The sequence below is a fragment of the Diadema setosum genome, chromosome 1, assembly GCF_964275005.1.
Source record: "Diadema setosum chromosome 1, eeDiaSeto1, whole genome shotgun sequence".
Lineage (NCBI taxonomy): Eukaryota > Metazoa > Echinodermata > Echinoidea > Diadematoida > Diadematidae > Diadema > Diadema setosum.
This window is the reverse complement of record NC_092685.1, coordinates 31863947-31891421: the sequence shown is the minus strand read 5'-3', so window position 1 is coordinate 31891421 and position 27475 is coordinate 31863947. Positions and strand designations below refer to the sequence as shown.

General features: G+C 39.2%; 1 protein-coding gene across 1 annotated transcript in view; it reads left to right on the top strand.

Annotated features, from left to right (window-relative positions):
• Positions 1 to 5482: 5482 nt before the first annotated feature.
• The window catches only part of LOC140235414 (son of sevenless homolog 2-like), a 94257-nt gene continuing 72264 nt past the window's right edge, over positions 5483 to 27475 (top strand). Inside the window, exons 1-2 of the mRNA XM_072315443.1 lie at positions 5483 to 6010; positions 19577 to 19834. Of these exons, the coding sequence (XP_072171544.1) occupies positions 5939 to 6010; positions 19577 to 19834 (330 nt within the window). The 5' untranslated portion in view covers positions 5483 to 5938. The remainder of the gene's footprint in view (positions 6011 to 19576; positions 19835 to 27475) is intronic.

Sequence of the window (27475 nt, the reverse complement as noted above, 5' to 3'; positions counted from 1 at the left end):
TCGACACCCGCGAATTATAAAGCCCATGAGTTATACAGCCCACACACTACTAAAAAGCAAATAAGGCCCATGAGTCAAACGGGTGCTGTTCGTTATTCCGAAGGTTCGCTATTCCGAAGGTTCGTTATTCCGAAGGTTCGTAAATCCGAAACACACAAATTCCCTATCTAGAGGTTCGTTAATCCGAAAATGAAAAGGGGTTCGTTAATCCGAACATCTGTGGCGTTATTCCGAAGGTTCCTTATTCCGGAGATTCGTTAATCCGAAAAAGAAATTCGGAACAACGAACCTTCGGAATAACGAATCTTCGGACTAAAGAGCCTTCGAAATAGCGAACCTTCGGAATAACGAGCTGTAGGCTTCTAACCGAGTCAAACACTAGGCAATCAAAAGGTCCACAAAGGAAGTCCGACAAGGCACACGAGACCGACACAATAAGCCCCGTGAATATCGGTCTTGTGGGCCGTGTTCGCCTGGTGTGGAACTCGTCTATGGGTGTTTTTTGCTTATATAGTGTCAAACACGTGGGCTTTGTTTGCCTAGTGAGTCAAACTCGTGGGACTTGTTGGCCTTGTGTCGGACTCTTGGGCCTTATTTGCCTATTAAGTGTCGAACTCGGGATGAGCTGTAGTGCCCCGATGACTCTTGCGGGACTGTATGACTCTTGAACTTTTTTTCAGTGTCGACTTCGTGGGCCGTATCGTCGCGCCAGTCTCTCGTGGGATGACCCCGTTGTAATCCATCATTGTATAGGTCCTACATGACCATATGAGATGTGGCATAATCAAATCTGACTAAGACCAGGTAAATTATCAAAATACAAAAAAAAAAAGACTTCATAGAAAATCGATATGCATCAGACCTACAATTATTTTGGTGTGACCTAGTAATTTGAAAAGAAAATGAATACTTTTTGGCTACTCAGCCATTTTCCAATGTACGAAAAGCAGCAGTGCAGATCGACGGTATGCGAAAGGATAATTCCATATATGCCAAGTTAAAAAAATAATAATAAATATGTTACATGACTCGGCATCTCCGCGCGCGTGCATGGTGCGTGAGCGAGGGAGCGAAGCGACTGAGCGAGGGGAGGGTATGGGAGGGGGGTGTCCGCCCTCCCACGGTAGGGAGCTTTTTCTCGTGCATACTTAAGTGACTATTTCTTACTTATTTTGAAAGACAAAAGGGAAATACGCCTTCAATTGCAACTCTCACTTTAAATCTTTAAGCTATGCTCCCAATGCGAGAGAAGAATGGGTGTCATGCGTGAGATCGTGAGACAAACCCTTAATGCTTGAGTCTCACTCACAAAGCGTGAGACTTGGTAGCTCTGTAATTCAGATAGCTTAACACAAGGGAAAATGGAAATAAATACTTATCAATATGGACGTATGGACGTATAAATGCGGATGGACGTAATATGGACGTAACAGGCCTACTTACTAGTATGTCCATGTAACAATCGTAATACTTGAGATGTATTAAATACTAACATAATAAATTATCAAAAACACAAATAAATACGATATTTGAGATTGCATGTATACGTCAGGCACACTCTACAATCGAAATCGAAATAAAGAAGAATAAAAACAAAGAACAATATTGGACACCATAGGAACAGAATATTTTAAATCCCTCTCCCCTTTTCAGCGCATTTCCCTTATCTATGATGCAGAATATACATTACACCCAATGTTACAGTTTTCATGGGAGCAGGTGATACATAGTCCACGACCAGTTAGCCGCCATAGCAGCATTTTAAGATGTCGCTGTGATGATGCATGTCAATGACAAATCTCTCTCTTTACAAAACAACAGCAACGACGAGGACGACGACGACGACAACAACAACAACATAGGCCTATATAACTACATTGCTTGATAAGGGAAGCAAAGCGTCCTCATTCCATAACATAGACATGCAACACGAGAATGTCAACGACAAGGGCACGGGAGAAATGCGTTTAACCAAAATGTTACATCGCAGGAATGTGAAAGAACGCGTTTGTGAACGAGTATGCGCGTGTTGCGCGCGCCGGATATTTGCCAGGCCAGCTACATTATTCATGACAATGCTCACTGAATGGAACCAGTCACCGGAAGGTTATACCAGGGGCCCGTTGCATAAAACTCCAACCGGATTTTTTTCCGGTTGAAATCACAAAATTCCGGTTGGAAGCTCCCAACCAGAGTTTTTATGCAACGGATTTTACATTCTTAGGTTAGCAACCTTAAAAAATTCAGGTTGGGCAAATCCCAACCTGAATTTTTTAAGGTTGTGAAAAAAGTTTTATGCAACGGGACCCAGGTGTGATGGTGTCGCCATGTACAGAGGTATTTGCTTCAGCTCTTATACATACAGGGAGAAACATTTTTTTTTTTTTTTTTTGGCGTGTTAGATGGTGGTGGAAATGGAAAAGCAGGATAGTCAGCAACACAAAACAAAGTTTTCATAGCTCTACAAATTACAGCACTACTTTGCTACCATATAGGTTGATGATTATTATAAACGTTGCACAAGAGCGCGATAGGTATTAAGATTAATATTTTACGAATTGAGGAGGTCCCTTGAATCAAAAGTTCAATTCAATTCGATTCGATTCAAATTTATTTCACATATCTTAGATATAAAAATGACATCGCAAAGTCTAACGCCATACAAACAAGGGCAATGGCAAACAAACAAATAAAGAAACAAAGTAACAAAGCACAACCCAAAGGCCCTCGACCTGTGTCAAGGCTTTTATAATCCCCGGTAAAACTACAGTTATATGTCAATACAAAATAGCACATAACAGACTTGAAATATGAGATTATATTATACATAAATGAGTCCATCACAGACTTAGCATGATTACTAGATGCAAAATAAGCCTACATTACAGGCTCTTATAGATAACAACACAGGCTATAAATGACTAGTTTAACAAAAAAAAAATATGTAAAATTTCTTCGAAAAAGATCCATACAGATTTACTTTGTTTAAACGTTATAAAACGCATCCCAAAGTTTTGGCCCAAGGAATATAGTATTGAAGTTATAGAAAATTATGGTACTTACAGAATGTTGTTTGTTACTTTATACTATGATTTAGGCCTACTTTGTAAAAATGTAGAAATCAAATCAAATCAAATCAAAATATTACAGGATCGGGTTTCATGGCTTATTATTATATTGATGCCCCTATAACTATACTTATAAAACCATCAATCAAAATGTTATAGGTAAAATATCTTTTGAATATGAATACATGAAAATGCAATTTGAAATTGATGGATATCATGATATATTCAATAAATTTAACGTCAAAAACAACTTTTGTATATGAGCTAAATAATGAGATTGCACGTTTTTGTAGTACAGATTTTGCACTAAATCAGTTGCACATACCCCATGCCAGATTAAAATACATTAGGCCTACATGTTACACAATAATCAAAATATAAAGTCACCTAAAATCTTAATGAAATAAATGTTTCATAATCATCTAAAGTCCAATACACTTTGAAACCTTCCTATGCAATTATATTCGACGTGTTCTTTCCACTTCAAATTTTCGTCACTTATGCATTACTCAAAGAAAAGATAGTAGTCACCTACTTTTCACTTGTCTTATGAAAACTGCATTGATCTGTAATTTCACATTATTTCCGGTGTCATTAAATACATATTAATCTATATATCATGCAATATAACAAGTTTTTGACAAATTGATTTGTAATTCATTAGCTTGTATAGACCATAAATGAACTATCTCCCCTTCAGAATTGATAAACCTCCCTTAAAACCGTAATATCTTCATGAGATAAGAAAACTGGTATATAACATCAGCAAATAAAACATAGACATGTAAACCTGCCTTACTGCAAATCATTAATGAAACGCAAAAAAAAAGAGAGGAATAGTCCAAGTTTGGATCTTTGAGGTACACCTAAAGAGATACTTTCACATTGCGACTTAAAATGGGGTCATCCAACGAGTCATTATACGACCCACGATTTCGCATTGAAAAAAAAAAGTCCGCGAGTCATACAGCCCATAAACTTGACATTCGGCAAATAAGGCCCGTTAGTCTGACCAGGGAGGTGTGAAGAATCTCTTGGTCTGACGCTAGGCAAAACAAGGACAACGAGTCCTTATACCGTAGCAAAAAGACTCACGGGGACTCATGGGCCTTATTTGACTATACTCAGTATGTCACTATAGGGTGTAGAGCTCGTGGATTGTCTGACCATGGAGCCGATAATCATAGCTCTAGGGGCTGTATGACTCGTAGGCTGTATGACTCGTGGGTTGTATGACTCGTGGGTGTCAAGGTATTAATCTATACACACGTATATATTGCTGCCAATTACCTAGATAACTTTATATATATTACAATGCACTTCCCCGTATAGGAGACTATTCCGCATCATTGTAATTATTTTATCTAGTATTAAGACTAAATGATCGATACAATAATGAGTAAGTCATTTATGCATCTGCTGAAAGGAAAATTGGGACGTTATGTAAAACTGTAAGAAACCTTGTTTTATGTTTTCATTGCCATTGGGGGTCGATCAGTTTTAAAGATTTAAAAAAGTAGATGAAAGTGTTGTGCTGGTATTCTTCATTATAGTGTAATCCATACTGTATTCTTTTCATCATGTCCACGAAGGGACTGTTCGAGAAATTAAAACAAACAAAGAAGCACTCCCTCCCCCCCCCCCAAAAAAAGGGGGGGGGGGGACAGAGGGAGGGGAGCAAAGTGTTCGTTGTCATAAATGTCTATGCTCAGTAGTCCAAATCCACTCCCAAAATGCCCTGGTGCGCGACGCCGCATGCAACGCGTCGTCCGTACTTGTGATATTGAAATTAAAAAGAAAAAAAAATAGCAACTTGATGTCTAATAGTAACATACCATCGAATAAACTTAATTGCTAAAATTGTCTCTTCTTGGATTATCGCTTATTATTGCAAACGAATACATTATATCTCTCTTGATTGCGGTTTCTATCCTGTTCATTGTAAGAGAATCGGTCGTGTTAGGTCTCATCATTGTCCTTTCTGATTCCCTCACATGCTATGCATGTATAATATTTTTGTCTCTGTCTTCTTTTTTTCTCTGTAAACGCGATATGCAATATGTGTATGTGAATTTGAGTATTCTTTTCACGTGGAATAATGAATTGAATAGAATTTAATTATTGCTTGCCTGGTTTTGTTAGACGTATATAAACTGTCTGTATACTAGTAGTCCCGAGTGAGAAACACTACACCGCAGAGTTTTCATGAGAGCGACCTCACACTGACCAAAATGCGGAACTCACTGCCACAAGAACCACGCATGCGCCTGGACTGAAAGAGAGTGCAATGCATTTGGGCAAAGGAATCGCATTCTACGTACGTACTAGTACGTGTGTACAAAGTGTGTGTATGCATAGTGAGTGGACTGTGTAGGCTAGGCCTTGGATATTGTTTCTCACTTGACTCGTAATTGTCATTGACGAAGCCATGGAAGCCAGCCTAAAATCTGTGCTCCTTACAGTCCACTGAAATTCGTTGAATTTAGCGTTCCCTGCTGTTGATGGTTGAACAACAACCTCATACATTTATGCCAAGATTAGTTCGCTTCGAGCTATTTCTCGCGATAATTTCTCATGAAGAAGCAGACCGGAGTGGAGCTGTTTAGTGTACGAGTCGAGTCTTTCACAATGATCGAGTGTGGATTAGCACTGACAACTTCGCAGGTTATCAACACAGCGACATGAATGCCATGCAAAAACTCATCCCGTTGTTTGCGAGGACAGTCTGCGATTATCTAAATTGTTCGATTGTTTTGTTAGGTTTACAAGAATCAGTTAGCTGTGGTAGGGCACCGATACACGCGTGTGATCGTTTGGGACATTTTTCGAGTAGATTGAGCTGAGCGGAGCTCGTCCAACTCCGGTCAGAAATGGCCACCGTCGACTTTGAATCAGAAGACTACAAGAAATGGAGGGGCTTGTTTGTGAATGCCTTGCGGAAGGTAAGCATGATCAGTGACTAGGGTCTACTAGTACTAGTAGTGGCTGAAAAGGTCTCCAATATCCCCAGTGGAGGCCACAAGAATTTGCATGATGTGGTTGCAAGTGTTATTCATTGCATATCATTGTGAGTGGTTGTGTTGTTCACTGCCTACACTGGTTTTGCTTTTGACACCCATAAAAGTCACAGTGTAGAGCTGGAGACCTTGAGAGGGATCACTTTGTCTTCATAGACATGCAATGCAGTGTGTGTGATCCTAGCTCCAGCCAGGTCACAGTGCAGTAGTCATGCTAGCTCCACTGAAGCTTACTAACTTTGTGTAATGTCATTGTTATGTGAAAAATTTGCTCTCAAACTGCTGTTTTGCACATCTGTCCCTAACTCTTCATCCCTTGAGTTTTTATCAATTTAAGTTTTATTTACTTTTGACAGAGACCTGGCACTATCACATGTAACGTTAGGTGACTTTTTCTGATGTCATGTGATGTAGTGAAGTCCAAGGGTCACAAAACACGAGTGATGAGGTAGAATGATGATAATGATTTGCAAGGACAGAATTGGAGAACTGCAATGTCAAATTTTACATGTTGAACATAGTGTAGATCGTTACATACTTACGCACTACATCATCTGTACTGTCAAGAATCCATGTGTAGCTGGATCTAAACCAAATGTTGCAGGTATAGGTAGGAATGTCTAAATGTGATGCTTAACAGATCAAGGCAGTTGCGAGACGGACTAACAACTCAACAGGACAACAGCAGGGAGAAATTCATACACTTTATAGTTGGCTGTTTTTCACTTTATTATTATTGTTATTATTCGACAATTCAACATACAGTACAAGTGGACATAGAATAGTGTATACGCTGTAATTTTCGCGAACAGATATTTTCGTGACTGATGAGGTCATAGACATTTTCGCGAGATGTTTTTTTCGCGAATCGACGCCAATGCTTACGTTAATGCTCTATGAACACAGCACGTGGAGTCATTTTTGCGTGTTGTTAAATTCGCGATCCAACTGTGATTCGTGAAATTCGCAAAAATAACAGCTTATAAAGTACAAACAGAAAATTGTATTACACGATATAAAAATTGTGGTGATTCCAGGTGTATGATGATGGTTGCCATTGTGATGACTTCTAACAAGAGTTTGCTCCACAGCTTTAATTTGATTGAAACTACACTTGTACCTCTGCTAGCAAAGGGTACACAAATAAAGCTTAGCAATGTGAATCCTTGGACGAGAATGCCTTTCCAAAAACCCTTTGCAGACTTAAAAAAAATCCATTGTATGTGGAATCAAATGATATGAATGTTTTATTCAATAAATTTGCAAAAAATGAGCTTACAAATGTCACATTCTATACAGTTTTCCTACATTGTGATACCTTATAAGTTAGAGAAACCTACTATAATTAGACTGTGTCTGGCAAGTTCATGTATTACTCCAAAGTTATGGAAATGACAGTGCTTCACAGACAATGTGCATACTACATTTATTTAGCCAATCATTCTGGAAAATATCCAGCATTATCAGGATGTCCCCACAGTCTGCAGTGGTTGATGTTTCTTTCTTGGTTTGTGTTGGTTTTAAGGGTGTTTCTTTCAAACAAGGTTGGTTTATTTTATGATCATGATGACCTACCTTCACCTTGAGCTTGGATCAGATTTTTTTTTTTTTTTTCAAGTAGGCCTATGTGCAACAAAACATTTATCCGAAGTCATCTGTTAGTCAGCAGATAGTCTTGGTCTAGCATATTCGAGTAAACTTCTTTTATATCCTCCCACAAGTCCCCACTTTCAGCCATACTGGGATTCTTATGTGATATTAATGTCAAGCTCCACTATCAAAACAAGGAATTACTTCTGTTATCATGTTACTAACTTGTGTCAAATAATATTTTCTGATGAAGCACTGTCCATAGAGTGCAACTGTTCAGAAATTTGCAGGTGATGTAGGTTTATACCTCAATTTTTGTTTTATTTGAATTTAATTTGTGTTATGATTCAGCACACCATATACTAGGGTACCGTCATACCCTTGGTTGCGGCTTTGAGTAGTGCCATTTTGTGTTAAGATGTACAGCTTTACACATTTATCATGGCAGCCAAATTTTAGCAACTGGTGATATTGATCCTGATGCCAATTCACCCCTGTTATAACATGTGTAACATAAATGTACGATAGTAATAATAATTGATTTTTGATCATTTCTCATAAAAATGCTTGTACATGTATAATTTTGGACAATCATTCAATTCAATTACCTACATGTAATAAGTTACAGTATATCCATCCAGCAGAAGATATTACATAATATAGAGTGTACATTAAAAAAATTATATTGTTTTGTAATCAATTCAGAATAAATTATATTACTCTTGATTAAAAGTGATATAAAGATATGATAAAAACAAATGAAGGGGATGGCTAGTAACTGATCAGTGGGAATCAGTGGAAGTGCTTGAGGATGATTGTTCCAATCCTTGTGGGATTCATTGAAGAGTACATTATACATTTGTTGTGTGAAAATTATTTGCTTCAGAATGGTCTCATATTCAAGTAATGTGCAATTTAATGTTTCCAGGTTAGCATGCCTGGTCAGTGGCGGGGCATTAATCTGCACATTACTTGAATATGAGACCGTTCTGAAGCAAATAATTTTCACACAACAGTAGATATTCTTAATGTACTCTTAAATGAATCCCACAAGGATTGGAACAATCATCCCTCAGCATTCCCACTGATTCCCACTGATCGGTTACTAGCCATCCCTTTCAGGAAAATCGGACAATCCATTCAATAGTTATGAATTTTTGAAGTTTTTGTGCAGTCACTGCTGGATGAGAAGACTACTGCAATGTATGATGTAACATGCGTACAACAATATAAGGAAAATATAAAGAGAATTTAACAAAATTTCATCTTTTGAAAAAAGTACACATTCCCTTGACTCGTTACTGACATGTGGGCAATATTATTCCCATTGCCTTTAGAAAGAGGCAAGTCAAGTGCTCTTTTATTATGCGAAAAAAAGTGAAAATATGTTGAATTTTCTTTACATTTTCTTTGTACTGTTGTACTCACGTGACATCACGAGCCTTAGTAGTCTCCTCATCCAGGGGTTCCAACACAAAAATTTTACAAATTCATAACTTTTGCATCGATTGTCCAATTTTCCTCAAACTTTCACTAATGTGTTCTACTAATATTGCTGCATTCTCTCAAACCTTATGTTTATGAAGGTGAACTTGTCCTTTAAAAAAACACCTGAAATTGAAATTGAAACACCAAATGCTTAGTTAGTAATGTGAAAATAGCATGGAAATCAGAGGTCCAAAATGAGTGTGTCAGCCATGTAGGCAAACATATTTTTGTAATCATGTCATCATTACCTGGTAGTTTGGCTGACTTGGTATTGGACAATGAGATACAGGAGTTGGGTATTATTCATATTGATATGTTCAATATTGTTTGATTTGAAGACATGCAGTCAGCAGAAATTAAATTTTTTTAGGTTAATAGGTCATGTGAATATAGAAATGAAATAATGTCTGATCTTCTGGTAATATGCTATGAAATACTGCATTTGTTGTTAGAAGTAGAAAAAAAAATGTAGATTTAATGTACGTGCATCTTCAGGCTCTAGTATGGAATGCCTCGGGGCTGAAATGGATCTTGCTGCGCTGGAGCTATTGTTCTCCTGCATTGATAACTGCATCATGTAGAAGTATAACTTTTAGGTCCTTTGTTATGAAGAATAATGGTGGGTCACCTTTCTCCAAGCAAAAGGTGTTTCACTACGCGGTGCTTTTATTCATTGCCTTGCTTGCAGAATTGCACAACAAAAGAGTGCAGAGGACAAGGCTACCTGGTCAAGGAGGTAGGATGGAAGAGGGGATAAACAGACAGAAAATAATAATGTACTTGCAGGCAGTCCTATTGTATGTTTGTATCAGACAGTGGGGATTTACTGAATCAGTGAGCTGTTTGATGCATCGAGGTGCCCTACATTTATAAGAATAAAAGAGTCTGTAAATGGAAGGGTGAGTGTGACCTGTTCACTTGCTTTGTGCTTTCTGCTGTGGCCTTGCTTTTAGAGGATGCTGTAGAGCAAGACCCCATGCGTTCTACTTATACAGTATGCCTGTTTCAAGTAATTTCAGGTAATTACAGGTGGTACATTATGCTTGAATGAATCCTATTACTATTGATAAGACATAGTCCAGTATACACTTGTATCTACCAGTACCAAAGGCCACGTACTGTAGCTCACCAAAAAGCCAGTGTGTGTAGATACAACATGTATCATGGTAGAAAAACAATTGAAGAAAGAAAAAAATGTGTGAGTGCAGAACAATACTGTATACGCTATAATTTTCGCGTACATAAACTTTCGCGAATTACCGCTGTCACACATTTTCGCGAGTGGTTAAATTCGTGATTGGGGGACCAGAGAAAATATGAAGTGGCAAAGAAAGTGTGAATTTTCAACTTACGCGCAAATAAGAATGATACTAGTTATACACTGCATGAAAAAAACTTACCAAACTCTGCGAACTAGTAAGTTAGAATTCAACATTTTTGAAGTGGTTAAGTCCATCGCGCTAGATTTCTGACGAGTGGTACGAGGGGTACGAGTACTCAATACTTTAGTATTCGTAAGTAGACGTGGACTAGCCCGACCACCCTCAGACACTGTTAATACGCTGTACACGTGTATGTTGTGCGAATGCTACTTACAGTGACTGGACTGTGTATACTAGTAGGTAGACGTGGACGTGCTATATGTACGTAAACAAGCTTAGCCAGTATACAAATGATGCACAGGTCTGAGTGTGTCAGTCGGAATTGTGTGCATAAGGTGACTATGGAATGTTTAGGCTAAATTCCATAGTTACTGCATGCACACTATATTCCGACTGACGCACGAAAAGACATGTGCATCATCTGATTTATAAAATGGGTAATTTTCTTGCCAAAAACCCCTTTTTCTATCGTGTTACCCGATGACAAAATTACTGGATGCATTTCCTTTTGGCTAGGCATACACATACCATGCATCAGTTTTTACTGGACGCACGGCCAGCCATGCATCAGTAAATATTATATACCTCATACTTTTATGTAGAATCCTCTGATCTGATTGGTTAAAAGCGGAGTCATGAAAATAGCTGTGCCCCATTTTTGATCTGTGCCCGGCACAGTAAATCAACTGTGCCCTGTAAATAGGTTTGGAGACAGTCGCGACCCCGTACACATAGTTCGCTCATATGTACGCACCAATGATACGACCGCCGCGCATTCGATCAGCGTGCTGTAAAAGAGACTAGCGGTCACTGTGCCCTGTAAATACGTTTGGTTATGACTGTGGTTATAATCATTATTTTTATTACTATTGATAATACCATAATTATTGTTAGTATTATCATCATCATTGTTGTTACTAACTTTTTTTTTAACTAGCCAGGCGGACTACGTAGAATTAATTTTGACACTGAAGCAATATTTTGGCTAGCCAAAGGGACTAGTTACTACAGAATTTTATGATTTTTAGCTAGACCGACGTGATTTTGGGTGGCCAATGGCCAGTGGACCATCGCCAATTTCGAACCCTGTAATACCAATAATTTCTTGTCACTCTTAGACTTGTGTAGGAGTAGCAATGACAAAAAGTGTTCTGGTTTGTAATTTGTATTTTAGAGTTGTTTTTATTCATGTAGACCTAATCAGAATAAGTACATACTGTAAAGGAAAGCTGACCAGGTGCACAAAGAGCTTTGCAATCATTGTAATTTGCAATAATTGCAGTACCAATGTCAACAGCCAGAAAATAAACAATAAAAAGTACAAGAATACACTGTTGTGATTACTGTAAAACACTATTTTCACAGCATGAAATTTTGGCGAATGGGAGCCGTTGGCCTTATTCGTAACATGAAATTTTCACGAGTTGCCTCTAACATTCAATGCATACATAGTGTAGACAAGATCTTTAGGGTGCATTTTAATTTCGCAAAACTTGGCTCGCGATATTTGCGAAATTAAAATGCACGCGAACATTCCTCGTTTTACAGTAATGTAGTCAGCGTAATTAATATGCCACAAGCAATGTGTTTTTGAGATGCATTTGTATTCTTCAGGATCCCCAGTGCCACTTCCCAGTATGTACAGTATATTCCAAGAGAGCCAAGATTTGCGAAATTGAAATACATGCGAAGGCTCTTGTCTACGCTACACGCATTGAATGCCAGAGGCACTATGCGAAAATTTAATGCTGTGAAAAAGGCTGTCGTCTCCAGATACCATATTAGTGTTTTTGCTCAAAATTTAAGCCACTTAATTCCATTTAATGGGAAATTTACCCACTTGATGTATATTGTACATATTGCTCATAATTTTGTAGGATGTTAATACATGTGTACATCATTCTGTGTGCCCCTAAATATCAGATTGTAGGCTACTAAAAGCTCATTTTCTCAAACTGCTTCCAGTGTGCAGTATGCTGAAACCAAGACTGAGATAGCTTAAACAGTCTCAAAAACCTCTTCCCAGAGGCAGTTAAAATTGGGAGAATGGACTGGGCCGACCACTTCTTACAATTCAAATCTGGAATAACTATGATACACAAGACCAATCTGAACTAGTTGGAAGGGACCCTAAAAAACAGACTTTGAATGATTTACATTCGTATGAAAGGGATGTTATTTCTTCCTGCAATCTTATGGAATTGTGTAATGAGAGGGGGGAGGGGGAGTTTGGGAAAAGAGAGGATGAGTACAATATTGTGTGTGTGTGTGTGTGTGTGTGTGTGTGTGTGTGTGTGTGTATGTGTGTGCATGTATTGAGTCAGAGGTGTGTGTTACTGAAATGATGGGCATTCTCTGCCCACCGTCTATCTGTCTTCTGCTGTGGAGGAGGGATGAGTAACATGATTTATTCCCCTTAAGAACACCACATCATTCTTGGTAACAAGGATGAGCAAAACAATGGAGGAGAAAGAGAGGTCTAGAAAAAGAAAATAGAGACAGACAGACAGATACATGTAAGAGAGGGAGGGAAGAGGAGAAAGGCTCTTCTGTACATTGGCATGGTAATGATGTCACTCATTTATTATAATTATGATTATGATTTTGTTGTGGAAGGTGGTGTCTACAGTACCTCTTCTTCAAGCTAAGTTTCCAAATGTTTATATTCAATTTTATATCATGGAAATTTACTTCTTTGTTGAGCTGTCTTGGTACAATATATTTTTCTCATATTCCATTGCAGTTTAAATGGTACAACGTAGCATGAGAAAAGTAAAAATGAGATTCATCCAGAATTTTTCCTCAAAGACTGTTCAAGCAATTGAAGTCTAAATTATGCTAGATCAAGACTCATCTATATTTCACTCACACACTTTGGCACTGTTGTCACATGACTCATCAGTGCCATGGTAGCCTATGGAGTAAATGGTTTCCTGTGAACTCTAGTTACATTTGTATGTTTGTTTACTAAATTTGTTTATCAGCTCACATACTACGACAATAGAACTACAGTAACGTATGTAAATTAATGTTTGACCAGTTATTTTTGACACAGTTATGCTAAACTCCTAAGTAATAATAATAACAATAATAACTGAGCGTCATCGTACAATGTAGGTACAATAGGTATTGTATATAAAGTAAATGCACTTAGAACTGTATGTTAATATTGATATTGATATCCATATTATAGTAATGATTTTACAGGTAACTTGTGTGGAATTTGGTACCAGAATGTGTAACAACAATGCCAGATCAGTGATTTTTTTTTTTTTTTCTGACAGACAATTTATGTATATCATGTTTCATTCTGTGCATTCTAAGTATAATTTGATTCTACAAAGAACATCTCATTTGTCATTTAACCAGATATTATCTCCTATTATGTATACTTGTAAGCTCTCTTTAGATTCAAGTGTCAGGTAGATGTGGATATCAAGCATCATTGCTACCTTTGAATACTGCAGCATTTTGTCCACAAACGTAGAACGTAATGACTGTAATCACCATTAGCTGCAATAGCCCTGTAATGGCTATATCTCGTGCCAGCAGCATGTAGACATTGCCGCTGCTGGGCATATTGCTGCATTTCCTCTCTTACCCAGTAGCACGTGCACTCCCCCACACTCAAGGTTGTTTACAGCAAATCTCCACAAACTGTCACTGGAGCAAAGAGACGCAGATGACATCAATGTTGTCATGGCAACAGTCGGGCAATTTAGAAAGTTTTCTGGAGGGATGCAGAAGGAAACAGCCGCATATATCGCTTGTGGAAAAACATCTTATTCCCACTTGAAATGGTTTCTATGTTTACACTAGTGTTCAGCTGGTAGCCCCCCCCCCCCCCATGCCTTGCATCCATTTAAAGGTGTGATGGGCTACTGTTGTGATGCTAGACTCTTACATTGTATGTACCAGGGGTAGTATTTACCGACTAAGATCATAATTAGCTGATACAGCGTATGCATGAAGGCTTATTGGGGAAAGAAGCAGTCAAGCTGTTAGTTGCTCCCTTGAAATTTGCATGATGGCTAATATTTGATACAGCTGCTTCACGTTGTGGTGAGGAAAATTGTGTAGCAAATTACTGTACGAGCTGAAATTTTTGCGTACAGATATTTTCGCAAATTGCTACTTTGAGGAAATTTTCGCGTGTTGTTAATTTCGCGGTTGCGAGGGTCTAACTGAACTTAGTTATTCGCGTGTTGTTATTTTCTCGTGTTGTTATTTTCGCGGTTCAAAGGCGATTCGCGAAATTCACGAAAATAAAACCACTGCGAAAATTTCAGCTCGTACAATACATCATCTTTCAAACACAGTGTTCTGTAGTGCTGGCAGAACTTGCTAATTTGTTCTGTTTGCCATAAACAGAATTACTAACAATCATTAGAGTTGAATCTATAGGTACTTGTATACTGATAATGCTATGTGTACACATAGCGGACTATCAAAAGGAAATTTGAAATGCATCTAGGTTGCATCTGAAATGTATCAATCTTGTTTCCAGAAAGAGAAGTTTATCCCTCTAATCGTATTAATGTAAGGTTTAACTCTCTTCTGCTGTCAAACATTTGCGGCATGAGTAAATGGAGTAACTCATAAACTTTGATCATCATTTTCCCATTTATTGTATAAAAAACAAGAAGACTTGAACCATTTCTTCCATGATTTTATGTCAACAGTGGTCTAGAGTCTGAGGACCGCTAAATTTTGATGTTGGGCCACCAAATTTCCAAAAAGGCTTTCTTTTGGTGGCCTGACTGAACACTTAAGATTCAAATTGGATTGTCATGTTTCTTTTTATTTGAGGCCAGTACAGTTTTATTTTCGGCTACCAAAATTTCAAATTTAAAGATTATAGTGGTCCAAATGGGCCACCACAGACACCCTGTCTTTACTGCCCTTTCCCTTTGTGCATAATGTTTTGCCAGTGATGAAATGTGCAGCCCTATACAAATGTACATTCACTATTTATAGTAACTATGTATGGTCTTTTTAGGGTGGGATATTGCCCAAGGACACTTTCCTTGCGGAAAAGAAAAGTATTTACAACACATTTAAAACACGTATGAAATAAGGTCATCAAGTCCTGCAAATTTGTAATGCAGCTTTAATAGTGTTCCTTCAGTGCTTGGCAGCATTTTGAACTCGCATAGCAAGAAGGTAATTAAATCACTTCATACGAGCTCTCCCAGGGCAGTTCCAGACAGAATTTGTCCCACACGCACGAACATGCAACTTTACTTGCAGGCAAGTCTTCTCTATGCTTATAAAAATACAGACAGACAGACACATACACAAGCAAATGCACAATTATTGCACATGATGTACAAATGTAATATCTACATGCTGATACATACATTTGTATCTTACTCGTTATACTCATATACTGATAATGAACTAAAATCTTAATCTCATTTTCTGTAGCTACATTGTACTGTAATGCATTTTCCATTGCAAAGTAATATCTTGACATTGTATACAGTGTAGTTAATTGGTCAGTGAAAATAACTGAATTGTCATGAAAACATGACTGTACTTAAAAGGGCAATCATTTTATGTGTTTTATGATTATATGATTGAAAGATTCAGAAGTTATGAAAATCACACAACTTATTCGTTATTTTCTTTTTTCATTTTCTTTATTTTCTGCATGTGACACTTATGAGTGTTTAAGTTGCATCAGATGCATAGTAATGTGATGTTCCAGGATGCTTTGGGGCTGTCCCAGTTCTACTGAATCTACATAATGTTGTGCTGAGTTGAGAATCCTGAGAATCCCAGCATCTTGACAAGTACCTCCCCCTTTGTCTCTGTGTGCAGACTAGTCTTATTCAAGACTGAAGGCAGTTTTACTCCTCCCTTCTCCTGGTCGGCTTGGTACAAGTAGCTGGAGTGGACATGCTTGATATAATAGAGCCGTGCAGAATATTGATGTGAAACCAGATTTGGTTCGGGTCTTATCCAAATAGTGATTCACAATATATTTAGAAGAAACACATTTTCCATTTAGTAAAGAGTTAGAGTCTGTTTTATCAATTAATTAATTCTTTTTTAATAAAAATGATATGTTTGGAGGAACAAGTGCATGATCAACATTATACAGTGCTGGAAAGAGCTGGAGTTGTGTACTTTATCTTTTGTGCAGTCTGCAAAATACAAGTATGTATACTGCATTGAAAGCAGAGAACTAGGTTCTACTGGCTTGATGATTATCCACAGAAATATCATGAAAGACCACAGTTTTGCAACCAGACAGAGACTTGTGTGCGTGATTTATGATCCCAAGAATCAACAATAGACACAATGATTTCATTCAATAACAGCAGAGGAAAGGAATGTACATGTGTAATGGTAGGCACCGAGTGCAAAGCCTCTGTTTGCTGGATCTGATGATCCTTGTCTTTTTTTCAGGGGCATTTCTTGTCATTATTTTTGGTTTAAGATAAAATGCAAGGGATTTTGTCTTGTTCTGGTTGACCAACTTTGAAATCAGATTACCCAAATATTTTTAGGTGACATGTTAGTACAAGTGCATCAGATGTTATGATATACCTTCATACTGTAAACATCTTTCACTATTCTTCCAAGTCTAATATGTATTCACAGAATGATCATAGAGCTAATATGTGGCTGCTGACCCATGCCACGTACACGTACAGTATGAATGTGGGACAGTCTGAAAATGTCAATGGCTGATTATGCAGACTGTAGCCTGTGAGACATTCATAAGGCCGAGTTAGAGTGCAGGTTGAGAATTTGCGTGTCTTGATTAGGCAAACATAAAAAGAATGTCAAATTATTCACCAGAAGCCACATCAATCTGACAAACATAAACAACATTAGTGTGTACAGTGTATATGTACAAATACATCACTATGCAAATCTTGTTTGATGTCAGAATGCATTCATTCAATCTACTATGTGCATAGTCCATATTCCTGATAAAAGATGAAAGATGAGTATTATACATGTCTAACATGAAATCAAGTGCTGTAATAGTGTGTGAAACAGGTAGTTGGGACTCTTAGTTTTAATACATACTGTTTAGGTTTGTAGTTGATGCACTGTTTAAAGCAAACTCCAGAAGTCATATATGTTTGTTTGTGATGCCAGCTCAAGTATATGCTCTAACTCCTCTATACAGCTATTATGTACATGTACATGTTATGTATACATATTTACTGTGAATAGGGAGAGTTATATGTATGCATGAATGCATGTATGGTTTATAAATGTACAATTGTGTATGCATGTGTGTCTGTGGGGGGGGGGGGTATTCTTTGTGTACGGTATGTGTTTGATTTATAAGGGTGTTTCCAGGTCTGCTCTCAACCATTGCAAGATGCTACCAGCCAGCATGCATGCTTACTAAGGGCATGGACCTTGTAGGTCCATGCTAAGGGCAACCGAAAGTCACTGCTTGGGTGTCTTGTATACTTCAGCAGTTACCAATTTGAGGCAAGTGTGAAGATATGTTTCTTCAGCTCTGCCTGTAATGGGTACCTAAGAACAGACCTTTTGAACTTCAACATTTTTAAATATGTACCGCCACTCATTGACATTTTTCTTGTAAGGATACATGTAATGAATGCAGGAATGTTGTTAAAGAAGAAAGTTGCAGACTCAACATGAGATATGAGAAAAAAAAAAAAACCCTTTTCTCAAGAGACTTCTCTCTGAAATTATGAATTACACAGAAATACTTCTTTGAAGTGTAAAAAAAAAAAATGACAAAAACAGTATTGTACATTGTATTTTACCAGTGGGTTGATGTGCTTTGTCTGTTGAAGCCTGTAGTCGAAAGCCTATCCTTTCTGTGTATAATGTATCTTTTTTCATTTTTTTTTTATTTGACATTTTGTATAACAAGTTATTAGATAAGCCAAGATAAGTACTCTTCCAGGAATCTTGTTAAAACATTTTGCTTTGCTCACCTCTGTCTGTCTGTCTGTCTGTCTGTCTGTCTCTCTTGCTCTCTTTGTTCCTTCTTTCCATTTCTGTTTGATCGTGAATCCATTGGAATAGCGGTATGTGCAGTGCCACTCCTTCTGTAGTGAACCGTCGTTGCAGTCTAGTTGTAAATCTACCAGGAAGACAAACCTGGCACGTAGGCCTACTAGGAAATGCATTGGACACCCCATTTATCCTGAGCAAAAAGAGGGTTCTGAATTTTTCCGGTCTCCATGAATTTATTTCCCTTGTTTTGTATTGTTTATTGACTACTATGTATAAAATATCTGATATAAAGAACAAATTGTCTTGGTCCCATGGATCTCATTATACTGAGTTTCCACTGTATAGCAGGCCTTGAGCAGCCTTTCAGCTCAGTATGAACAGACAGAATTCAGAAACGGAGATCTGATCAGGTCAGGTTCTCAAACCACCTCCAAGGGGTGGTTTCATAGCTGCCTACAGCAGCCTCAAAGAGCCTCAGCTGCAGTGTAAATGCTAGGGAGTTCGAGAAGTGGCTTTTTTGCCGACCCGGAAGGTCTCACTGAAGGTCATCACCTAAAATGTAAACAAACCAGCCGTCTTGTCCAGTCGCCACTGATGAAAGTTGCACTTTTGCGCTCAGTCACTTTTACGATTATGTAAGAAATTCAAAAGCCCATGCCATATATCATAGGGGAACTCAGTTACCATGGAAACGGAGCCAGTCGGACCTACTTGGGCAAAACTAGGTGGAGCAATATAAACAGACAAGAGACCACTTTTTTGAGTGGGCTTTCAAACCTCGAGGAGGCTCTGAAACCGACCCGCAGGGTAAACGGGGTACACATTTGCTTCTGACAATGGGCGCTACTGATACCAAGCTGTGTTTGATTTTGCACATGTCTTTGTTTTTCCATGCTGAATATTCACTCTTTGCAGTTATTGTGCTCTTTATATCTAAACTCTCCTGTGGTACTTCAGGAGTCAGTAAATTTCCTCCCCCCCCCCCCCAGCATTTAGCAAAATAGACTAGGCTTTGTTTTGATCCCATAATAAGTCTTGCTCACGATTATGGATTTACTCAATTTTCCAACAGGTGCAGCAACAGGTCCATGCCAATCTGCAGGCAGACGAAGATTCATTAGAATACATCGAGAGTCTCATCATTTGCCTTCTCAACATGCTGTGTGCCGGTCAACCCCACAGCGTCCACGATGTGGAGGACCGCGTCAAGAAGACCTTCCCCAACCCCATTGACCAGTGGGCCATCAACGATGCTCGCTCCGCCCTTGAGAAGGGGCGCAAGAAGGCACCCCTGGTGCTGCCCGTCGACAAGATTCATCAGTTGTTGAGGGTGAGCCACGCAGTGTCATTCTATCATGGCTTATGAATCCCTCTTATTTCCACCTTTCTCTTTGTTTCATGACAGTGTGCTACAGGTGCCAGGACAGCTAGGGAGGGGGAGGGGGTTGGGGGGGGGGAGGGGTTGAGACTACTGCAGTAGATTACATGTGAAGAGGTTTGAAGGCTGATACTGATTGAGATATGCAGGGAATGGCAAATTAAAAGCCAGAAAACTGCATCATTTGTTGCTTGCCACACTGCAGCTTGCCACACAGCACATTGCCACCATCCCTAGGTCCATAACTAAACTTGACAACCACAGGTATGGAAGCAAGAGGAGTGGGTTGTCGCAGTGATCAGTATGATAAGAACAAAAACAGAGATATAGGAATGCTGTACAGGTGCTGTGGTCTGTTACAGCCAAATAATTTGTTTATAGCTTTAAAGGGGAAATTCCCCCCTCCCCCCCCCCAAAAAAAAAAGCAAGGTCGATGTGATAGAATAGCTATACAAATGGACACCATGCCCCCTGGAGGTGCCCCCAAAGCCCCTCAAGGTTGCTATGTTCTTCTGCAAGAATGTGTTGAATATGAACTTGCAGCATTTGAGTGAGTGCGAGGCCCACAGGGTCTCTTGTTTTTATTTGCTGATTTTTTTTTTTCCCTCACACTTTCACTGATCTACTTTTTTTTTTTACATTTCCATGTTCATACAAAGCAACATAATATCAGGATTTACTTTCCTTTTGAATGTGACCCCCTCCCCCCCCCCCCCCAAAAAAAAAAAGGGCCTATGAGAGAAAGCACTATGCTTTGTCTGGGGAAGTTTTCATTCAGGGCAGTATTTACTGGGCTGTGCAAGTGACAAACAATCTGCAGATGTGACTATACTGGCAAACACCTAGATACCCACTGTGGTAGTGATTCTGGGAACTGCAGCAGTCCGAGTCTGGGCCAGCAGGACCTGGAGGCAGAAGCCATGTATATCATATAGATTGTCTCTTCAGTGGAAAAACACGTTCTTCTAAACAGCGTCATTTAGAGGGAGGGCTTTGGCAGTTCCAAGTAATGTTGCTGCCTCGACTCACGAACACAGATGTAAATGATTGCATGTACATTGTATGTATTTGTGATCAAAGCTGAACTTGATAAAACCTGGGAATTATACATGTGCATGTCATTTATCAAATTGCATCTTCTGAATGCCAAAATTTTAAAGAAAGAACCTCAAACACACCTGCCATACTCGGAAATGTGGAAATACTGAGGCATGTGTTCAGTCTTTCATACCTTAGAAGAAAAAGGATAAGGGAAGAAAACCAGCATGCACATTAAAGTGCTGGGATCCACACCTGGGCACATCGTTTGTGTTTTATCATTAAGATTGCAAAGTCTTCGCAATCTTTTGTCGTCTGGTCACACTGGAAGTTGTGTCATAACTTCTTGATCTTTGGATCAAGAAGTTTGGGTCATTAGTGCGCATGTGCAAGAAAGAAGAAAGAGCGCCATCTGATGTCTCGTGATTGTGACGTAACAATGAACACCTGTACAACACAATAGCAATGCGCTTCTGAGGCACCGCCTGCAAACAGGTGGTGGACTGGTAGCATGACAAAGATCGTGAAGTTTCAGTTTCTAGCGGTCACACTGGCAAAAGATCGAGAAGTTTGGCAGGGATGGGGGAAAATATCCCTTGGTGGATTGGGAAGTTTCGCGGGAAGTTTGTGGTCACACTGCCAAAACTTCGAGATTCTAACGATCGTGATCTTGAACTTCTAGATCTTTTGCCAGTCTGACCGTGCCTATTATGACTTCAGAAAAGATTTCTCCCCGAACTTTGTATGCAGCTAATTTCAAATGTTTTGAAACTGCACATCAATGTCTTCTCTGAACTGATTGTGTGAAATATACATAAATCTCAAATATGCTACATGCAAGATCATTCCAGTATAATGAGAATGATATTATATAATGTATATAATTTCAGCAAATTTGTATTCTTGATATTGGGCAAATCTTGTTGGCATGACAATGGCATGTAATGGTTCGAAAGGAAACTGTACATAGGTGAGAGTATTGCTGTGACTAAAAAGAATGACAAATGACCAGCTGATCTGTGAAAGTCTGAGTGAAAGTATATAGTGGTAATAAAGAAAATATATGGTAACCACTTTATTTGCGATATGTCAGCCAACCCCAATGTGTCATATGCCATTCCAAGCAGTCCTCGTGATGGCGTGATGATGACTTCTCTGGTGCATTGTGTAGGGAGTTCATTTGAAGGATGGCATCGATGTATTGTGCTATGGTAGGGTTTCCAGCAGAGTTTACAAGTCTCCCGGATTCCGCAGGATGTAATACAGAAGCATCATCGTAATTCCCCTTTAGAATCTTCCGAAGTTTGATGTGGGAACATTGGCAGCCCAGTTAACTTTGTTTTGGTTGTGACACCAAGTCAGATTCTGCAACTGATTGACAAATTGCCCTACATCGACGCAAATCTGACTAATTAGAGGGGAACTACATAGGAGAATATTCCAAATGCCAACTTTCTGACCAAATGCACTACATGCACCTAGAGAGAGAAAGCATGTGGCTATGATGCCAAATCACATGGCAACCCTCAAAACATTAAAATTCACTGACTTTAACTACTCTTGAGGAAGCCTTCTGAAACACTGATCAATTCAGTGCTTATTTGCGTCGATGTAGGGCAATTTGTCAATCAGTTGCAATGAAAACATCTCGACGGAAGAAAATCATGAATTTGAATAACAAAGCAGTACCCGCTGCATGCTATAAGGATTAGAACCAACACTTGCTTTCGGGCGAAAGCTCGGTGGTCTAGTGGAGGTGACGCCTGTCCGGTGATCAGGAGGTCGTAGGTTCGAATCCTGCTCGAGTATGTACGCCCATGATTTTTTATCATGGCTACTACTAAAACACTGATCAATTCAGTGCTTATTTGCGTCGATGTAGGGCAATTTGTCAATCAGTTGCAATGAAAACATCTCGACGGAAGAAAATCATGAATTTGAATAACAAAGCAGTACCCGCTGCATGCTATAAGGATTAGAACCAACACTTGCTTTCGGGCGAAAGCTCGGTGGTCTAGTGGAGATGACGCCTGTCCGGTGATCAGGAGGTCGTAGGTTCGAATCCTGCTCGAGTATGTACGCCCATGATTCTTTATCATGGCTACTACTAAAACACTGATCAATTCAGTGCTTATTTGCGTCGATGTAGGGCAATTTGTCAATCAGTTGCAATGAAAACATCTCGACGGAAGAAAATCATGAATTGGAAAAGTCAGATTCTGTTCAGAAGGCTTCCTCAAGAGTAGTTAAAGTCAGTGAATTTTAATGTTTTGAGGGTTGCCATGTGATTTGGCATCATAGCCACATGCTTTCTCTCTCTAGGCTTTCTCTCCCTAGGTGCATTTGGTCAGAAAGTTGGCATTTGGAATATTCTCCTATGTAGTTCCCCTCTAATTAGTCAGATTGTGTGCAGTAGGTGACAGCCTGGGATTCGTCCCCACCTCATTCTCTGCCATGTGTCGGTGAACTTATTTTTGGAAATTTTCTTAGAATATCACCTGATCATCGCAGCTATTTCTGAGACATATCAAGCCTCTATGACAAGTACCCTCTCATTGAGACATTATAAATAGGCTGCTGGCAGAACTGTCTCCGTGCCAATCATTTCATAGTGACCATACAGAGAAAGCTTATTTCTCAGAAGCACAGTTCCCCCCCCCCCCCACCACTTACCATACATCCATGCTTGTATCCCAAGTCACACAGGCTCCTTCCCTTAGTCAGTGTAAGCATTTTGTTTTTGTTTTTGTTTGTTTCTTTGGGTTTTATTTCCGGGGGGGGGGGGGGGGGGGGGGGAAAGGGGTTTATTGTTTTTCATCCAGGTCATGGATTTTCCCAGTGCTTTCCCCGTTATACTACAGGATTCTAGGAAAGAAACTGAAACCAGCCCCTGGCTTTGTTTGGTGCTGTACCTGGGAATCCCTGGGGCTGATCATTCTCATTCTCTTATAATTAGTAAGGAAAGCCTGCTGACTGCCTTTAGTGGCTGGCATTCCACCAGCCTCAAGTACTATTTTTCTTACGTACATGCTATTCAGGGCTGCACACAAACTATATTTTTTCTCTACTGGTCTGACCTGTCCCTGTCCCTTGCGTCAAATTGATTAACACAGGCTAATTCGGTGCTTATTTACGTCAATACAGGACAATTGGTCAATCAGTTGCAGTAGAAGAAGTTATTGGTCCTGATCTTTGGTCGCCTAGCCCGACCATGTTATTTTGTTTGACTAGTCATGTTGGACTAGCAAATTTGGCAATTGCCCAAAACTTACTGGCCCAACAGTGATTTTTACTGGTCTGGGACCGTAGGACCAGTGCCAGTGTGAAGTGTTGTGCTGTGTATACACCATGTTCCTTCCGGCCCTGTTTGCCTGAAACGTAGTACGCCATCAGTAGGTGCGATATTCTCCTTTTTTCCCTTCGGTATTCTAGTCTTGTTCATTCGAGTCCTCGCTCCAGTGAACATGTAGCTATCAGACGCCATTCTCACGTCTTGTCAGGCTAGACAACACAATCCCGTCGCGTCCTACTATGGAGCACCTCCAAGTTACGTTACGGCTTATTACGTGCTGTCACGTTTTGTTGCGTTCACCCCATTGTAGCTCACCCGAGCCAAAGGCTCAAGTTAGCTATTGTGATCATTCGTCGTTGGTCGTCCAAAGTGAGTAAACTTTTCACATTTTCATCTTCTTCTTGAAAACCCCATGATGGATTTTTACCAAACTTGGCAGGGAACATCCCTAGGGGGGCAGGATCTTGTTCAAATGGGCAATGTGCCAAATTTTCACAATTTGGGCCCTGATTTTCAGATTTTAGATGCTTAAATTTGTCTTCAAACTTGGCATGCATAGTCACATGTACAAATACAATTGGGCACAAATAACAAACAAAACACTGTTGAACTTCTGCATCTATAAAAAGTTGCATTTTCTGCAGGATTTTAGCAGTTTGTCAATTTTTGACATGATGTGAAGAATGTTGCACAAGTAAGCTAAATCCCTTTGAAGACAAGCCTTACACAGTCACTGCATTGTCAAGGTGTAGGTACTTGAATTGGATATCTTGAATACGTGTCTTATTTAGTCAAAAGAAAAAAAGTCCTGTCCCTACCACCACCTTCGAGCTGCTCCTGGCCTTCTTTTCTATTAGTCCATGACGGTAAAAATTGATGACATACATTTTTCCCATACATGTGGATGTGACTGTTTTGTAGCGGGGTTCAGTGAATGGACTAGTATTACTGTAGAAATGGTAGGGAAACATCCCCAAATCTTACTGCAGTGAACATGTAATGGCTTTTTGCTACCATGACAATGTTTGAGAAGCACATCAAATGGGTGTAGCCTTAGTTTTGACCTGGAAATAAAAAAAAAAAAAATGCAGTCTGTGGCAGTCAGCTTTAATGATTGCTGTTGATCAGCACTGCCATGGTTCTGCCTCTCTCAGTGATCTTGACCTACATCACCATGAAAGAATTGTGAAAATCTTCAACAATTGAAATGGAGAAGAAAAGAAAAAAAGATTTTCGGGTCAGCGAAATTGGTGCCACTACCCATGATATTGCAAGTGGCCCAGATTTAATACACTATGCAAGTGACTTTTTGGTACCATATCTGTTCCTGCATAGTGCAGGAACTGAGCGCACAAGGTTGTTGTATATTGCTTTTAAATTTGAGCCTTTCATTTTGATTGTTTATTTCTTGGCATATACCTAGAAGTTACATACTCATTGTCTAATTTTTTCCCAAGCTGTTGTTAGAATTCCACAGAGCGAGACAGAACAACAAAATGTTACTCATGGGAGCATGCATATTGCAAAATAGTGATTCTTTCTAGATAAGAATGAATGTACATAGTATGTGGGAAGTATAATTGATTTTCCACATGATGGCGATGAACCAGGATATATCTATGTATGTGTGAGAGTTAATTCTCACCCCACATCCAGAAACTAACATGAGGATGACGACTGCTGGAGGGACTTGTTATGTCCAGAGACTTGAGTCATCGATTGCGAGCTGTCCGGTGTTTGGATGCCCTGATATTCCGGGAAAAGTGAGGATGACTCGTCGTGTGCCATCACTCGGCTTGCATCATTACCCGAAATAACTCTCATTCAAAATGAAATGATGGGAGTGGAGTTACCAGCGACATCATTGGTTGATCAAAGCGTTTGATCTCTGTTAATTCAAATTGCATTGTATTTTGGGTGATAAGTGTGCCTGTGTATTGTGGATGGAAACCCTTGATCTGCTTATGATTAGGTGATCCGAGTATCCTCTCGGATCACCTTCTGTATCTGTACGGATTCTTTGTTGGGTCTTCTTCTTCTTCTTCTTTCTTTATTTCTGGACAAAATTTGTGTATCGATTAGCTCAGAAAGTGTTCTTCCTATCAATGTCAAAATTATACCATATATGTATCATGTCCCAAAGACGACGGGTCAAATAAAATCATAGTGATCAGTCGACCGTGACGTCACTATGACGTCATTATATGAAAACACATTTTCATTCATATCTCATTAATGGAATGGAGTTTTTCAATGAAATTTACGTCACATATATTTCAAGTTATGCGGATTCTACTCATATTCTCAAAATTCATATTTTCTCTTAAAACGTGCGCGTACGCGCGCGTAGAAATATTTGTATGCTCAAATCGAGCTCAAAATTTTTTTGCACACGTTTCAGACCATTTGGAGCATTTTTTGAAAAATTGAAAAAATTGGACGGACGCGTACGCGCGCGCATATATACGCACGCACAGCTCATATGCAATAGAAATTTCCCGTTTTTTCACACTTATCGGATGCCTGAAATGTCAAGGAATATTTCTACCAAGTTTCAAGTCAATCCGACTCAATATGACGTCATACAGACCCGTCAAAGTTGAAATTCCGCGCGCGCGTCAATGGCGATATACAGTCCAACAATGCCAAAAAACCGCCAATTTCAAATCCGATTTTACTCGTCAGGATGGACGGTGACCCCCCATTTTCTTTACATATTCTGAAAGCTGATGAGTTGTACATGTCATTTCATGGGTTGACGATGCTGAAAAAATGATTAAAAGATATCAAATTTCTTAATAAAGTAAAAAAAGTAAATTTTCAAAATGACGTCATCAAATTTTAAGTTCATTCGAGCGTATCTCACTAATCCTTTGCCAATTTTCACCTAGATTTCAGTATGTTGTAGCTTATTAAATGCTCTTTCGGTAATATAATAACAACATTTTGATTGGATGACGGCATCATCTCGTAAAAATGGATTAAAAGTAACATTATTAAATTTGACCAGTTTACGTGTTATCTCTATGGGAGTGCAGTTTTTCTGGAAATGAAAACTGACATGACTATCTTTATCGAGCACTAGCTCACTTATGCTTCGGTGAATTTCTCCCATATTTTAGTATGTTGTAGCTGAGACTTTGGGCTATCGTAAGTGTGCCCTTCGTTTTTTCATACGGAGTCGGCATCATGCCCAAAAACTTGGTTGAAATTAAAGCTTATCTTCCATGTATTTTCATATTCCTTTCTTTCTGCAACTTTCT